This window comes from Pongo pygmaeus, chromosome 3 (genome assembly GCF_028885625.2).
Source record: "Pongo pygmaeus isolate AG05252 chromosome 3, NHGRI_mPonPyg2-v2.0_pri, whole genome shotgun sequence".
NCBI classification, from domain to species: domain Eukaryota; kingdom Metazoa; phylum Chordata; class Mammalia; order Primates; family Hominidae; genus Pongo; species Pongo pygmaeus.
In genome coordinates this window covers 198713560-198729808 of record NC_072376.2, presented here as the reverse complement: position 1 = coordinate 198729808, position 16249 = coordinate 198713560, and the positions used below count along the sequence as shown (strand labels likewise).

At 43.3% G+C, this 16249-nt stretch overlaps 1 protein-coding gene across 5 annotated transcripts in view; it reads right to left on the bottom strand.

The window, feature by feature from the left end:
* SNX25 (sorting nexin 25) overlaps positions 1-16249 on the bottom strand; it is a 152500-nt gene that overhangs the window by 9646 nt on the left and 126605 nt on the right. For 3 of the 5 annotated variants that reach the window (XM_054484160.2, XM_054484166.2, XM_054484165.2), the window contains exons 12-15: positions 14617-14757; positions 10395-10508; positions 5395-5559; positions 3260-3377 (exon numbers count right to left, since the gene is read on the bottom strand). In XM_054484160.2, coding sequence (XP_054340135.1) covers positions 3260-3377; positions 5395-5559; positions 10395-10508; positions 14617-14757 — 538 coding nt within the window. The remainder of the gene's footprint in view (positions 1-3259; positions 3378-5394; positions 5560-10394; positions 10509-14616; positions 14758-16249) is intronic. The other 2 variants (XM_054484162.2, XM_054484167.2) reach the window with 1 other exon arrangement.

Sequence of the window (16249 nt, the reverse complement as noted above, 5' to 3'; positions counted from 1 at the left end):
ATTTCTAATTTTTTTAATGGATCAAAATATCCAGTTAAAGTAGTATGAATACTTCATGTAAAGTCAAGTCTTGGAGTCGGAACCATACCTCAAAAATGTCTTAAACTTTTTGATGGAATTTGCTGGAATGCTGCCAAGCATGTTCATTTTAGGTTGGCACTGAGGTTGGGATGAACATATCTGTCAGTGATGATAACTTCACTTTGCCTTTCTAGGGCAGGAAAGAGGTGGCTCATACCTAGAGGGTCTGAGGACAAGTGCAACTCTAGAAGAGTGCCTGACGACCAAGGGGTTATTTTTAAAAAGAAGGAGGAAGGGGTATTACTGGTCCCTTTTTGTAAACTAGAACAGAAACCAAAACTCATTTTGCTACAAATTTTCTATCACTGATAGCCCCTTACTCTATTACTTTTCCCTCACCTTCCCTAGTCCCCAATAACCCCCCGATACACACAAACACACACACACACACACACACGCGCGAGCCCCATTACTCTGAAGGCTTGTTTGCTCAAAGCCACAGAGGCAGCTGCAGCAGCACTAGATTCTGCTGACGACGAATGGATCACATCTCATTAGAAATGAGGTTCTATTTATTCTCTCTGAAATGCCACTAGCAAAACCGAATATGCTCTGAGCAGGCAGAGATGGAGGAAGTGCATGCTGCAGGCATGGTGAGGAGCCCTGCTCCGGCTGAACTGGCTCTGACACGCCTACCGTGTCTCTTAAGCTCTGTACCAATAGCAAAGACAAAAACAATGATGAAGGCTAGGACAGTGTCCTCATTCTTATCAATTCTGTAGGAAACTGGGGAGACTCATGATTTAATGGGCCACATTTCACCAAAGAAGAGTCAGACTTTGGGTGGATTACTATTTGTCTATATTGAATCAAGTTAAACATCACTGTGTATGTCTTAAAGTGTCTCAAATATTAAAAGGCTATTAGGTTTTTTATCTGAAAGGATTTTTCATATGTGGATGATATTCCATCATATAGATATTTCTTAAGTAAGTTATCTTCCATTTCTAAAATATCTTAGTTCCAACTTTTCGTTATTGTAATTATGCTAAAATATCCTTATGTGTAAATCTCCGCCTGCACTTTAGAATCTAACTTTGTCTATTGCTTAATGTGAATTACATATTTGGACCCATTAATCTGTAAATTCACTGATGGCAGAATCTGTATCTGATATGGTTTTGTTTCCCTACAGATTTGTATCTAAAACATATGCTCTCAAAGTGTTTGATGACTGACATTATATATTCTCTTAGCTTTGGCTCAGAAGGAGAAAAAGGTCAATGAGCAAAGATAATTCATTCTGGCACTTAACATTTCTCTTGCCTATTCACTCATCAGTGCATCCATCCAGGCATTTTATTGATCCCCTACCAAGGATCAGGCATTGTAGTAGATACTGAGGATTAAGACACAGAAGACAAATTCAAGTTGCACTTGAAATTTTTTCATGTGTTAACAATTCTTTAAGTGACATGTTAAGGGATTTATAAATGAGAAGGGATCCACAGCCCCATTTCCTATGTAAGACCAACTGGTAGCCTACTCCTCTGCCTCAAGGGAAAAGGTGCTGATGTGAACAGACAGAGCCCAGGACATCGACGGTGCACTATTTGGCTGGCTGGTGCCATTACTGAGTCTTATTAACCCTTGGTCTTCTCATTTGCTTCCTCTTCGAGGTGGTCAGGTATGCCCGTGGGCACCTGCCATATCTCTAGCTGGTACTGAGGCTCCAGGTATGACAAAGTCTACTGGTGTCAAGATTTAGAGTGTTGGGAGCTGTGAACGTGTGGACGGGCAGTAGCATTAAGTCCTATTCAACGCTCAACACTAAGCCATGGGCTGGGCGCGGTGGCTCACGCTTGTAATCCCAGCACTTCGGGAGGCCGAGGTGGGCGGATCACGAGGTCAGGAGATCGAGACCACGGTGAAACCCTATCTCTACTAAAAATATTTAAAAAATTAGCCGGACGTGGTGGCGGGCGCCTGTAATCCCAGCTACTCGAGAGGCTGAGGCAGGAGAATGGCGTGAACCCGGGAGGCGGAGCTTGCAGTGAGCCGAGATTGCGCCACTGCACTCCAGCACTCCAGCCTGGGATGTCAGAGCGAGACTCCGTCTCAAAAAAAAAAAAAACACTAAGCCATGGAGTCCAGTTTACCTTTCACCAAGGTGATGCTTTCGGGGAGTGGCTCTTAAGGAAATGGAACTTTGATCCCCATTTTACAATGGTTTCTTCTACTTACATCTCTCCTTGAGGAATCACTAGGGTAGGATTTCTCAACTCCAGCATTACTGTCATTTGGGACAGGATAACTCTGCTGCGGGGCTGTCCTGAGCACTGTAGAATGTTTAGCAGCATCCCAGACTCTACCCACTAGATGCCAATAGCACCCCTCACTCCAAGTTAAGACAATCAAAAACATTTTCAGACATCACCATATGTCCCTCCTTCCCTCCATGAAGAACTACTGCTCCAGAGGAAAAAAGGTAGCTGGAAAATAGGGTGGAGGCATTCCCATGTCCTTGGCCACAAAATTATCCTAACACCAAAACTCACCTTTAACAACAGGATTCTTCCTGTGCTATGCAAGATAGTTTTCTGTATAACTTTTAGTGATAAGGCAATGGAAGCTATGCCAAGTCACATAAAAAGAAATAAATGTGAAGGATTCTAACCGTCTGTGGTCAGAGGAACATGGTGCAGAGTAAATGAGGATGCTACACTATGTTAGGATAGAGATGATATCTGTCTTGGGGTTGTATACGTAGCATAGTATCTGGTTGGCTTTTTTTTTTTTTTTGAGACGGAGTCTCGCTGTCCCCCAGGCTGGAGTGCAGTGGTGCGAACTTGGCTCACTGCAACCTCTGCCTCCTGGGTTCAAGCGATTCTCCTGCCTCAGCTTCCCGAGTAGCTGGGATTACAGGCGTCCACCACACCCAGCTCATTTTTGTATTTTTAGTAGAAACGGGGTTTCACCATGTTGGTGAGGATGGTCTTGATCTCTTGACCTCATGATCCACCTGCCTTGGCCTCCCAAAGTGTTAGGATTACAGGCGTGAGCCACTGCGCCTGGCCCAGTTTGGCTCTTAAAAGGCTATGTTGAATGAATGGATTCATGAATATAAATACATGTCTGATGCATTTCAGCAATAAAGGGATATTAAATGCATGTGCATGTACGATTATATATACCACTTAACTAGCAAATACCACTAAATAATAACAAAGAAGCTTACTTCCTCGAAGTTCAAAAATCTCCCCAATCAACATGAAACATGGTTCAGCCAAGGCGTCTTTCCTCCCATCCACATCATCACCATAATCTGACAGGTCACTGTCCTCCTCTGTCTCCTCCTGGGAATACAGCAAAGTCATAGGAAGCAGATAACTTATCCAAGAAAATTGGTAGAGTTGTTCTCCCTCTTCAAGTGTAAATTCCAAACTATCTGCTCATATTTTAGCCTTAATTCTTCAGTTTTCATGCAGAAACTACCATTTTCAACACAGAGGACAGAATCAGAAAAGCTTGATTCTAGAGCCTTATTCAAGGCTTGACCAAACTATCTGCTCATATTCTAGCCTTAATTCTTCACTTTTCATGCAGAAACTATCCATTTTCAACACAGAGTACAGATTCAGAAAAGCTTGATTCTCGAGCCTTATTCAAGGCTTAAAATAAGCTAATTAAAAAAATCTGTCGCTGTATTAATAATCAGTGAATTAATAGACAATAAAATAGTTTTCTAACCATTTTGAATTTCAAAACTAAGGCTTTTAACTTATTTTTTATTTTTTAGTTTTCACTCCCTTAAAACAGCAGGAAGTAAATAATTTTAAATTCAGTTTTTTTTTTACAAACATGCATTTTAAAGTAATTTAGTTATTTTTAAAGCTGTGACTTAAGCTTTTATTCTGTCCTTCAGCTAGTCCCATTTCTTGATCTGCACATCAGCAGGTTTCAGTTAAAAACTCATGATATACCAGGCACCAGGCTAACGCAAATGACTGTGAGGTGGATCTAGACTTCCGTGGCCCACTGCCTTCTGGGGAGACTGACAGACACACAGGCAGATGTTATGATAGGGCAGGAGAAAGTGCTGTCCCAGAGGTGCAAACATTAGGTGCTGGAGGGCAGCTGAGGATGTGCACTGCAATGTCTGCATAGAGGTAGGAGCTGAAGTGCGAGCCCAGGCAGGTCTTTGGGAGATACTTACATCAGGCGAGCAGAGGAAGGCACAGAGAAGTCATAGAGGCTGGAGGAGTTCCCTAAAACTCACAGCATCACAGAAGTCCAGCAACAGCAAACGCCTCAAAGAGGCTGAGAAAGGTAAAGACTGAGAGGAAGCCACTGGCAGCTTCAGAGTCACTTCATAGAGTGACTGAGTCATATATCAACTCCAGGGGTTCAGGAATAAAAGGGAGGTGAGACAGGTAAGCCAGCCAAGTACAGATGGACACATGAAGGAAAGCGATGGGAGATACTTGGGGGGCTGTGGGTAGATGTGTGGACCGGAGCAGGTGTGGGTGTGCTCTGTGGGACGTGCTGACTTCCGCCCCAGCAGAGAATGCAGAAGAGCAGCATGCTCCTTTTCACCATCAGTTCCTCTGTCCAAACTCGAAGCCACCTCCGATGAACAGGCAGTGGCATTTGGCAATGGACTGAGGGGAAGCCACATTTCAGAGGTGGTCCTGTGCAATTTGCTAGAGGGCCAGGCAAGACGCCTCTGTGGTGTGCACAGGAGTGCACAGTCTACTCTGGAGAGAAGTCTGGGGTTCAGAAGATGAGATAGAAAGCTCTGCAGGCTCTGTACTTTCCCTTATCCACATACCACTGCCAGATCATCCTGCTTCAGAATATCCCATGCTTCTTCATGCCTGAGAATACAGCCTAAACTCTCAGCCTGGCATGAACCTCACCCCTCCCCACTTCTATGCTGTACCTAATCTTCCATTAGAGCACAGCATAAACCCTCCAGTCCAGGCCAATGACATCTGGCCTGTTCCATAAACACAACCTCCTCTACTGAACCTTGAGCATGGACCCCCCAACCCCACCACTCCGCAACGATGGCCCGCACTTGGCCTGCCCCGACCTGGGGACTGGCAATGGACTGAGGGGCCCCGTGTGTAGCGGGGCTCCTGCAGAACTTCCTACTCACATTTTACTTACCAACTCTGAAGTGGTAAAACCACTCTGTCCTCCCCTGCAAGTCACTTGGAAGAATTAAAATACAGAAATAGAAGCAGGTGCCTCAAAATGTGACAGTGCTAATGACTGAAAATGGAGGGATCTGCATCCCCCAATGAGGAGCATGAGCTTAGTATCTGCTGAAATACGCTACAAAAGTGGTTCGCCCTTTAGACAGCTCACCTCCTGGTGGGAGAAGAAGTCGCGAGGAAGTCTTTCCAAAAATGAGGATAATGAAAAAGCATTTTTTTTCCCCTGCACGTCAATAACCTTGAGGTAGTCAGGAGAAGGGCTCAAGAAGGCATAAAGTGCTTCACTCTGACACAGTCTTTCATCTGAAAGCAGATTCTGTGGAAGAAAGAGGAGTAACTGCTCCAGTGCGGGAAATCTGTGTGGCTGGGAGCTACAGGTAAAGGCGAGCGAGGTGGAGCTGTCACGAATTTACTTTCATCACACTTCTGAACCGAAAACCACTTCCCTTTCCCCCTGAAACAAACTATATAAGATCAATTCTTAATGATCTTAATGGCAAACAGTCCCCTCCAGGTTAACTAGTAGTGCCCAAATCACTCTGCTCATGGGAGATAACAATGCAGAAGGCAGAACTCACTCCGCTTTGCACTGCTTGGTGCAACAGAAAATTCTTACTTTACAGCTCACAGATCCCAGGTGCTACCACTTTTGAAATACAACTTTCACTCATCTGTGTTTGACCAACTTAAATTTTTGCAAATTACACACGGATACCTCTAAATTGCCCTTTTATGGTTATATTCAGACTTTGTACATCAGCTGAAAAAAAGAACTTTGAGTTTTCACATGGTGGCACTACCTGCCAGGCAATAGTTTCATTTCCCAGTGCTGCCACTTTCCAGGCAGTGAGCATTTACATAATTATGTAACAATTTCTTTTCTTTTCTTTTTTTTTGAGACGGAGTCTCACTCGGTCATCCAGGATGTCGTGCAGTGGCACCATCTCGGCTCACTGCAACTTCCGCCTCCCGGGTTCCAGCAATTCTCCTGCCTCAGCCTCCCAAGTAGCTGGGACTACAGGCGCACGCCATCATGACCGGCTAATTTTTGCATTTTTTGGTAGAGATGGGGTTTCACCATATTGGCCAGGCTGATCTCGAGCTCCTGACCTTGTGATCTGCCTGCCTCAGCCTCCCAAAGTGCTGGGATTACAGGCGTGAGCCACCGCGCCTGGCCATATAGAACAGTTTCTACTAGCCCTCAAACTGGAAAGTTCCCAAAGTTCTGTATGTACTTCCCTGGCCTTAGGAGAGAGTAAAGAAGAACATAAATCGAGCTTGTCTATGTACAAGGAAGTGCTATGGTAAGACGGCAGAATTAACAATGTGACCACAGAATATCTACACATCTAGTATTATAAGACGTTGGGCTTAGGAATATGTAAACCTATAGGAACTGTCAGCCACATAGGGAGATGGAACACTCAGGAGCCAGCTATGCCTCTGATGACAGAGTGTGGGGGGAGGTGGAGGTTCAGGTCTAGTTCCAGAGGGGTTGGTCCATGATGGCAACATCCTATTTGTTTAGATGGCAAATGACCTGATGGACGCTATGACCCTCCCTAGAAAAATCACCTCTGAGAGGGCCCAATACTGCGCCGCTGGGGACAATGGGTCCACGGAGCACCATCAGCATTCACGTACCCTGCAGGAGACTGGCCTGGAGGTGGGCAGGCCCTGCCATCACCATTGAGAAGGAGATTAAGGGGGATGGGCAGTGCCCCTACTGCCCTCCCTGTCCCTGAACTCTGCAGACAGTCTTTATTCGTTTTTCAGAATTAAATGGTCAGTTCAACCTGTATGTGAGGATGGATCAGGAGTAGTGAGACGTTTTCCCCCATCTTGATATCCTTCACTCATCTACTCTCTAATATTTTACAAAATAGCAGGATATACTAATGGTTAAGTCCCAAATTTAATACAGTCAGCATATTAATAGGGAAATCATTACAGATGTAAATCTTTGGCCTTAAATTATATTCAAATGAAGGAAAACAACTCAAACAATTCAACAGCAAAACACACACACACACAATAATCCCATTAAAAAGTGGGCAAAGGACTTGAATAGACACAAATGAAAACATAAAAATGGAAAACAGGTATATGAAAAAATGATCCACATCATGAATCAGGGAAATATAAATCAAAGCCAGGAGATACCATCTCACGCCAGACAAAAGAAAAGAAGTGTTGGCAAGGATAGGAAAGAAAAGGGAACCCTTGTACACTGTTGGTGGGATTGTAAATTAGTACAGTCATTATGAAAAATGGTATGGAGGCTCCTCAAAAAATTAAAAATAGAGCTACCATAAGATCCAGCAATGTCACTACTGGATATATATCCAAAGGAAATGAAACCAGTATGTCAAAGACATATCTGCATTCCCACGTTTAAAGCAGCACTATTCACAATAAAGAGGCAAGACATGGAATCAACTTAGGCGTCCAACAGACGACTGGATAGAGAAAATGTGGTATACATACATCAAGCTTGTCCAACCCACAGCCTGTGGGCTACATGCAGCCCAATGCAAATTTGTAAACTTTCTTAAAACATTATGAGAATTTTTTGTGATTTTTTTTAAGCTCATCAGCTATCATTAGTGTTAGTGTATTTTACGTGTGGTCCAAGACAATCCTTCTTCTTCCATTGTGGCCCAGGGAAGCCAAAAGATTGAACCCCCCGATATACATGATGGAATATTATTCAGCCATAAAGAAGAATGAAATCCTGTCAATTGCAACAACATGAATGAACCTGGAGGACATAAGTTGAGTGAAACAAACCAGGTACAGAAAGGCAAATACTGCATGATCCCACTCATCTGTATAATCTGAAAAAAAAATTGATATATTAGAGGTAGAGAGAGGTGGTTACCAGAGACTGAGGAGGAAAGGATGGGAGAGATTGGTCAATGGCTAGAAAGTTACAATTTAACAGGAAGAGTAAGTTCTGGTGTTCTGTTGCTCAGGAGGGTGACTATGGCTAACAGTAAAGTATTATATATCAAAAAGGAGCTAGAAGAAAGGTTTTTTAATGTTGTCGCCACGAAGAAATGATAAATGCAGCTGGGCACGGTGGCGTACACCTGTAATCCCAGCACTCTGGGAGGCCAAGGCAGATTGGTCACCTGAGGTCAGGAGTTCGAGACCTGCCTGTCCAACATGACGAAACCCTGTCTCTACTAAAGATACAAAAATTAGCCAGGCATGGTGGCATGAGCCTGTCTGTAATCCCAGCTACTTGGGGGGCTGAGGCAGGAGAACTGCTTGAAGCCAGGTGGTGGAGGTTGCAGTGAGATGATATGGCGCCACTGCACTCCGGCCTGGACAAGAGAGCAAGAGTCTGTCTCAAAAAAAATAAAGAAATGATAAATGCATGAGGTGATGGATATGCTAACTAATGTGATTTGATCATAACATATACATGTATCAAAATGCCAAACTGTACCTCATAAATATGTACAAGTGCAATGTCAATTTAAAGAATTCTTTAAAGGATACAAATATTCAGAACATTTTTTTTCAGTCTCAGAATGTCTAGCTTCTACTGCAGAGGCAAAACATGTTTTATGAGGCAAAATTCCATGCCTCTGAGAACTTCAGGGCTTTAAGATCCAAGGTGTGATGAACAATTATACTCTGAATATAGATGGTGCAGCAAAGGAAAAAACAGTGGTTGTTATTGAGGACAGCACACCTTTGGCCTTATTATTTAAAAACAGACTGATAGAAAATAATAAAGTGTTTAAAGGAAATTAAGAAAATATCTTCAGGGCCTTGGAGTAGGCCAAGATTTCTTAATAGGTGCAAAGGCATTAACCATAAAATTAAAAAAAAAATGATAAAGTGGACTAAATTAAAATTGAGACCATCTGCTCATTAAAAGAAATCATTAAGGAAAAGGCAATCCATAGAAAGGGGGACAATATTTGTAGCACATAAGATCTGACAAGGAACTCATATCCAGAACATGGACAAACCCATAAAACATTATGGAAAGGACGAGCAGCAGCACAATAGAAAAGCAGACACAACAAATGGCCGGGCGCAGTGGCTCACACCTGTAGTCCCAGCACTTTGGGAGGTCGAGGTGGGCGGATCACCTGAGGTTAGGAGTTTGAGACCAACCTGACCAACACGGAGAAACCCTGTCTCTACTAAAAACAAAAATTAGCCAGGCGTGGTGGCAGGCACCTGTAATCCCAGCTACCCAGGCGGCTGAGGCAGGAGAATCACTTGAACCCGGGAGGCAGAGGTTATGGTGAGCCAAGATCGCACCATTGCACTCCAGCCTGGGCAACAAGAGCGAAACTCCGTCTCAAAAAGAAAAACAAACAAACAAACAAAAAAACACCAAACCCCCCCAAACACAATGAGATACTACTATACCCAAAATGGCTAAGAAGAAAAAGGCAAAAAATTAGTGTTGGTGAGGATGTGGAGCAATCAGAACCCTTACACACTGCTGGGGAGAGTATAAAACTGCTCTGACCATGAAGAAAAATGGAGAAATCCTAATCTCTGGGCATCAGCCGACAGATATTTGCCAAAAGACAAGTACTAGACATTTATATAAGCACCCTTTGTAAAAGCCTCAGAGTGGAAAGGAGCCAAAGGCTCATCAACAATGGAGTGAATTTGGAATGCAGTGTATTCACACAATGAAAACCTCTCACAGCAACGAAAATGAATCATCTACAACTAAGATGACAGGATGGACAAGTCCTATGAACATAATGAGTGAAAGAAGTCAGAAACGAAGGAATCCACACTATACGGTTTCATTTATATAAAGTTCAAAGACAATTGTAACTGATCTATGGTGCTGAAGTCGGGACAGCAGTTACCTTTAGAGGGGCTGCAGCGATGCGAGGAAGCTGGGGGCTGCTGGTGATAATCAGTTCATTGGACTGGGTGCTAGTTACATGGGTGTGTTCAGTTTGTGAAATAGAGACAGTTATACACTTACGTGTATTTTTATATGCATATTTTACTTTAATTAAAAAAAACACCCAAGATATTTTTTTAGCATCTAGCATGGCTTGTGAGAACAAAAAGCAAACTACCAAGCTCTTAGAATGATGACAGTTTAACCCTAAATAACTAATTTTTTTCTCTCATAGCCCACATTTTTCACTTGCTTACCTGTAAAAATTTATTTAATTGATTCTTCGACTTTTCCATAAACTTTTGATCTATAGATTTGAAAGGCAGCTTGCTAAGAGAAGGCAACTGGACTTTTTTTAAAGAAGGGACGCACTGTGGGGGGAAAAATGAAATGTTAGTATTTTGAAATTACATTTTAATCTTAAAAAAGATTTAGAATAATAATTAGAACAAAACAAATCTCCTCCTCCTGTACTTGTTCCTCTGAGGTGAAAACCTACCCATTTTAATCAGGCTCGAAGAATCGGGAGGAACGGAAACTCTGATGGAAAAAACTGAAGCGCATCCCCAAACCTACAAGATCCCCGGGAGCTGAGAAGTCACAAGGCCAGGCTGGTACGAGGGATCTGCACACCACGCAGAGTGGCACATGATGTGACAAATGGAAACCTGGCTCACAGACAGTTTTTCAACTAGAAGGTGTTGTGTTTATAACATCTCTGTAAAAAGCTAAAGTTAACAAAAGAAAATGGCTGGGCGCGGCGGCTCATGCCTGTAATCCCAACACTCTGGGAGGCCAAGGAAGCTGGATCACATGAGGTCAGGAGTTCAAGACCAGCCTGACCAACATGGTGAAACCCTGTTTCTACTAAAAATACAAAAAATTAGCCTGGCGTGGTGGCACATGCCTGTAATCCCAGCTACTGGGGAGGCTGAGGCAGGAGAATCATTTGAACCTGGGAGGTAGAGCTTGCAGTGAGCCGATACTGCACCACTGTACTTGGGCCTGGGAAACAGAGCGAGACCCAGTCAAAAAAAAACGAAAACAATGGGAACAAAGAAAACTTGGGTTGTAGCTCTATTACTGCATTTCTTTTCTTTTTTTTTGAGACAGGGTCTCACTCTGTCACCAAGGCTGAGTGCAGTGGCGTGATCATGGCTCATGGCAGCCTTGATCTCCCGGGCTCAAGCGATTCTCCCACTTCAGCCTCCCAAGTAGCTGGGACTACAGGCATGCACCACCATGCCTGGCTAATTTTTAAATTTTTTGTAGAGGCGAGGTCTATGTTGTCCAGGCCAGTCTCAAACTCCTGGATACAAGCGATCCTCCTGCCTCGGCCTCCCAAAGTGCTGGAATTACAGGCATGAGTCACCACTCCCGGCCTTATTACTGCCTCTCAGTGGAGATTGTAAGTATATTAACAAAATATATTCATAGTACGAAGAGCGCACCCTTCGTGGATTAAGTCCTCCCTTCTACCAGACACTGTGCTAGAAGCATAGCATGTGTTATTTCATCCTTACAACAGCTCTGTGAAATTTTAGAGAAATGAAACAGGCAGTGAGAGGTGGAAGGGAAGACTAAAATCACTAAGTACCCAAAAAGGTGCTTCCTGTCACAGCTGTCGACAGGAAGGGTTCTCACAACAGGAAAACTCACACTGTTGCAAAGGGCAGGGGTAAGAGAATAGCCCAGCCATCAGTCCACAGACGAGGAAAGATGACAAAGAGGACGGGCATGGACTTTCACGTTTGTTTCTTTTAATGCTTCCATGTAATTGTTTTGATTGTCTAAGTAAATTTTACTTTCCAAAGACATTTCATTTCAAAATTTTCCCTCAACTCTTTTTCCTCCTGTTTTGATACTAAACTTTGGTTTCACAGTAGTTTTTCCACAGAGAAAACAACACATTTTTCTGTAGTATCAATTTTACTCAACAACTCTGGGGAAAATTCATTGTTACACTGAGACAAATTTTTGCTTTCCACACTGCTAAGGTGACCAAAAGCCATCTGAGAAATGTAGCATGCATGACATTCAGTTTGGGTCACTATCCTTAAAAAGCAGTTGAAGAAATTATAGTATGTAGTGATGAAAACAGGTTAAAAAATCAGTCTGGAGACAAGGTTAAAGAAAAGAGACACATTTCATTCATAGAAGACGACTCTGAGAGGTGCCCATGAGGTTTTGTAAAGGAGCAGCGTGGCTTCAAACCGTGTTTTCAAACTTCGTTTTCCTTCCTCCTTCCTCCTTAATCTCAAGATGTAACTTTGAGACAGGCTGCATATGTGTTTCCTTTCATTCTGAAATACAGCCTGGGCATCTGCTGTGAACCTCCACTCCCTTTCTTTCCCCATCCCATGCTCCCATGCTTTATGCACACTGATTTACCTACATGCTTGTTAAGCGCACACCACGCTCCTTATCTGGCCATCTATTTCCTTAGAAGCTTCAAGGGCCAGATCCTGATACGGACCAGACGCCTCTGGCCACAGTGGCGCCACATGCTTCACCAGATGGAACAATAATTCAAGGCGAGCCATCAGGGCAGGTCACGCCACCTGACACCTCCTAGACCCGCTGCCTCTTCTGCATTCCAAACCCTCTCTTTAAAATCCCCTGGGTTCCCTCCGCAATTGAAGGGTGGAAATTTTTATTTTTATTTTTTGAGATGGAATCTTGCTCTGTCGCCAAGGCTGGAGTGGAGTGATATGATCTTGACTCACTGCAACCTCCGCCTCCCAGGTTCAAGTGATTCTTTTGCCTCAGTCTCTTGAGAAACTGAGACTACAAGCGTGCACCACCACACCCAACTAATTTTTTGTATTTTTAGTAGAGATGGGGGTTTCACCATGTTGGCCTGGCTGGTCTCGAACTCCTGACCTCAAGGGATCCGGCCACTTCGGCCTTCCAAAGTGCTGGGATTACAGGCGTGAGCCAACATGCCTGGCTGAGGGTGGAAAGTTTTAGAAAGAATTTTGCCCACTCTTCCCCTTGCTAGCATGGATAGTAAAATCTCACTCTCTTTTTGTCACACCTTACTCTTGTTATTATTATGATGCCTTCTTTCTACAAGCAGCAAGCAGCTGGACCCTTTGACAGTTATAGTTTCACCAGTATCAGTTCACGCTGAGCAAGAGAAAAATGGACCTAAATTCAAGTAGAAATAATTGAAGAACCGTTCACTGCTGGGGAAAAAAGGCAATGACCCATAGTAGAAGGAGAATTAGAGAAGATGGCAATTCCTGAGGAAAAGTAGGAAGAACAATCTAAAAGTAAGATTCTATTAATAATCTTGATTTAGCCAGTATGTACGTGTCCTATGACACGTCAGTTAAGCTCTGGGATCGGGTTCCCTCATCTCTCAAATAAAAGAATTAACCGAGATTAGTGGCTTTCAAACATTGTAACTGAAACTCACAGTAGGAAATGCATGCCACATTGCAATCCATAATGCACATACATATATACATATACATAAATAAACCTGAAACCAAAGGTCTATGAAACAATGCTCATTACTACTACTGCTACTGCCAAAAACCACCATGATGTTTACTGTCACACCTTCTTATAAATGCTTTATATACACATATTCCCTTAATTCTCATAACAACCCCATAAGGTAGGCACTATTAGTATTCGTTTTCACTGATGAAAAAGAGACAAAAAGCAAGTGAGTGATAAATCCCAGGTCAGCCGGGCACGGTGACTCACATCTAGAATCCTAGCACTTTGGAAGGCCGAGGTGGGTGGATCACCTGAGGTCAGGAGTTCGAGACCAGCCTGGCCAACATGGTGAAACCCTGTCTCTACTAAAAATACAAAAATTAGCCGGGCGTGGTGGCAAATGCCAGTAATCCCAGCTACTTGGGAGGCTGAGGCAGGAGAATCGCTTGAACCTGGGAGGCAGAGGTTGCAGTGAGCTGAGATCGCGCCACTGGACTCCAGCGTGGGCGACAGAGCAAGACTCCGTCTCAAAAAATATATATATAAAAATAAATGGATAAATAAATACATAAATTCCAGGTCACACAGCCATGAAGAGTAGAGCTGAGATTCAGAGCTGAGCAGTCTGGTTCTAGAGGCTGTGCTCCAAGCACTGCACCTTACTGCCTCCCTTGTATATGTGATAGAATCCAATGCAGTTAGTTCTTTGTACTGCTGCAACTCAGAACTGATTTCACTACCATCAATGGATCACAATTGGCAGCTGCCAGTTGTGAGATACCTAGATGATCCTTAGGTCTCTTCCAGCTCTAAGGTTCTCTGGCAATTTACAATGAAAATCAGACATGACGGACTTAGGCTAGACTAGATGGTTTGATCTATGAGTAAATTTCCAAATGTCAGGATGAAAATGCCACTGTGCTAGTATCAACAGCAAAGGAAGAAGATTAATCAGCTTTCTTATGTGTAAAAATTGAAACGAGCTCTTGTGCAGTAATTCTAGAATCCTGCGTTCATGAGTATTCATACCTCACTGAGTTTCCGGTGTAAATTCTGAAACTCGCTAAGCCTTCTGGGGACCGTCCAGTTCTTAGTTTCAACTCCTCCAACTTCTTGTAGGCTTACCATGACAAAGTAACATGGCAATTGCTCACCATTCTCTTCTGTAACCTTGGGGAAAACATCAAAATCGATACTTACAAAAAGCGTGGTGAATGAATGCAGAAGGAAGATTTGTAAGTGTCCCCCTAAGGAGACTTCCCTCCCCATGATGTACCTTGCAGGATCCCTGGAATTGTGAATATTATAGATTTTATTCTAGCAACTAAGATACATTATATGGCATAGTAGACTTTAAAATAGGGGGATTTCCTGGGTGGGCCTAACCTAAAAGCAAAGAGTTTTTGCTAGCCAGTGATACGAAAGGAAGTCAGAAAGATTCAAATTCCAAGAAGGAAACCAGCAACAAAACAGAGATCTCAGTTCTATAACCAAAGGAACTGAATTCTGCCAACAATCTGAGTAAGGTTGGAAGTGGGTTTTACTGAGTCTTCAGACAAGACCTTAGTCTGGGAAACATACTGACTTCAGCCTGTGATACAACCAGCAGGGAGCCAATGCATCCTGTGCTGGACTCCAGACCTACAGAGGTGTGACCAATAAATGGGTGTTGCTTTAAGCATGAAATGTGTTACACAGCAAAAGAAAACTAATACAGCAGGCTCATCCTGTGTTACTTTGAAAAGAAATTAACAGCAAGCAAACAGGCATCAAATACATCAGAAACTCTCTCAGAGAAGGATGAGGGCACCTCCAGTTTAATTTCAGGATTCAACAAGCCCTGATTTCTATTCTCATTAAATTTTACATTGGGAGATATAATTTCCTTTACCTCTCAACTGAGATATTGTATGTGTGCGTGCATGTGCGCACGCGCGCACACGCGCACAAACACATACACACTCATCCAGAATAGGCCACTACTATACTTAACATAAGAGGCTAAGAGAAAACAATAGAAAATACATTGAATTTGAGCTTGAATTAGCATCATAAATTGAATTAGAGAGAAAGAGTCAATAAGAACGGCCAGGGAAAGAGATGAGAGGTTTACTGAGCACCCACTCTGTGAGGCAGGATTATCACCCCACTGTAAGGATAGGGAAGCACAGGCACAGACAGAGTACCTGACTTTCCTAGGACCACACCTCTGATGAGTCAGCTAGCACAGAATACAGGCACATCCAGCTTGATGAAAATGCATCTTCCGCACCTTCCTGGGACTGCTTCGTGAGCTCTAGACGTCAGGTGCCCCTTTCCCATTTCCACTATCTTTTCACCGGCCAGAGTACTTCAGCAAGCAGCAACTGACTGCCAGGGCACAGAGCCTTGTGATGGTTTTCACTCCTTCCTTCCCTTTCTGCCCCTCCTAATATCTGCCTTTGGAAGATGATTTTAATACACTGTGAAGTGTCAGGGCCAGCTCTAAGCAAAACTGAGGAGGTAACATAATTTGTATTCTGTCCTCCAGCAGCCTCTTGTAGCAGCTTTTGCCATTACATTCCCCTGAGTCCATTACCTTCCTACACTTCCACCCAAACAGTAACTATCTGCAGTTACTGAGGGATTCTATGTGGGAGTCTGAGGTTGGCATGACCTTCCC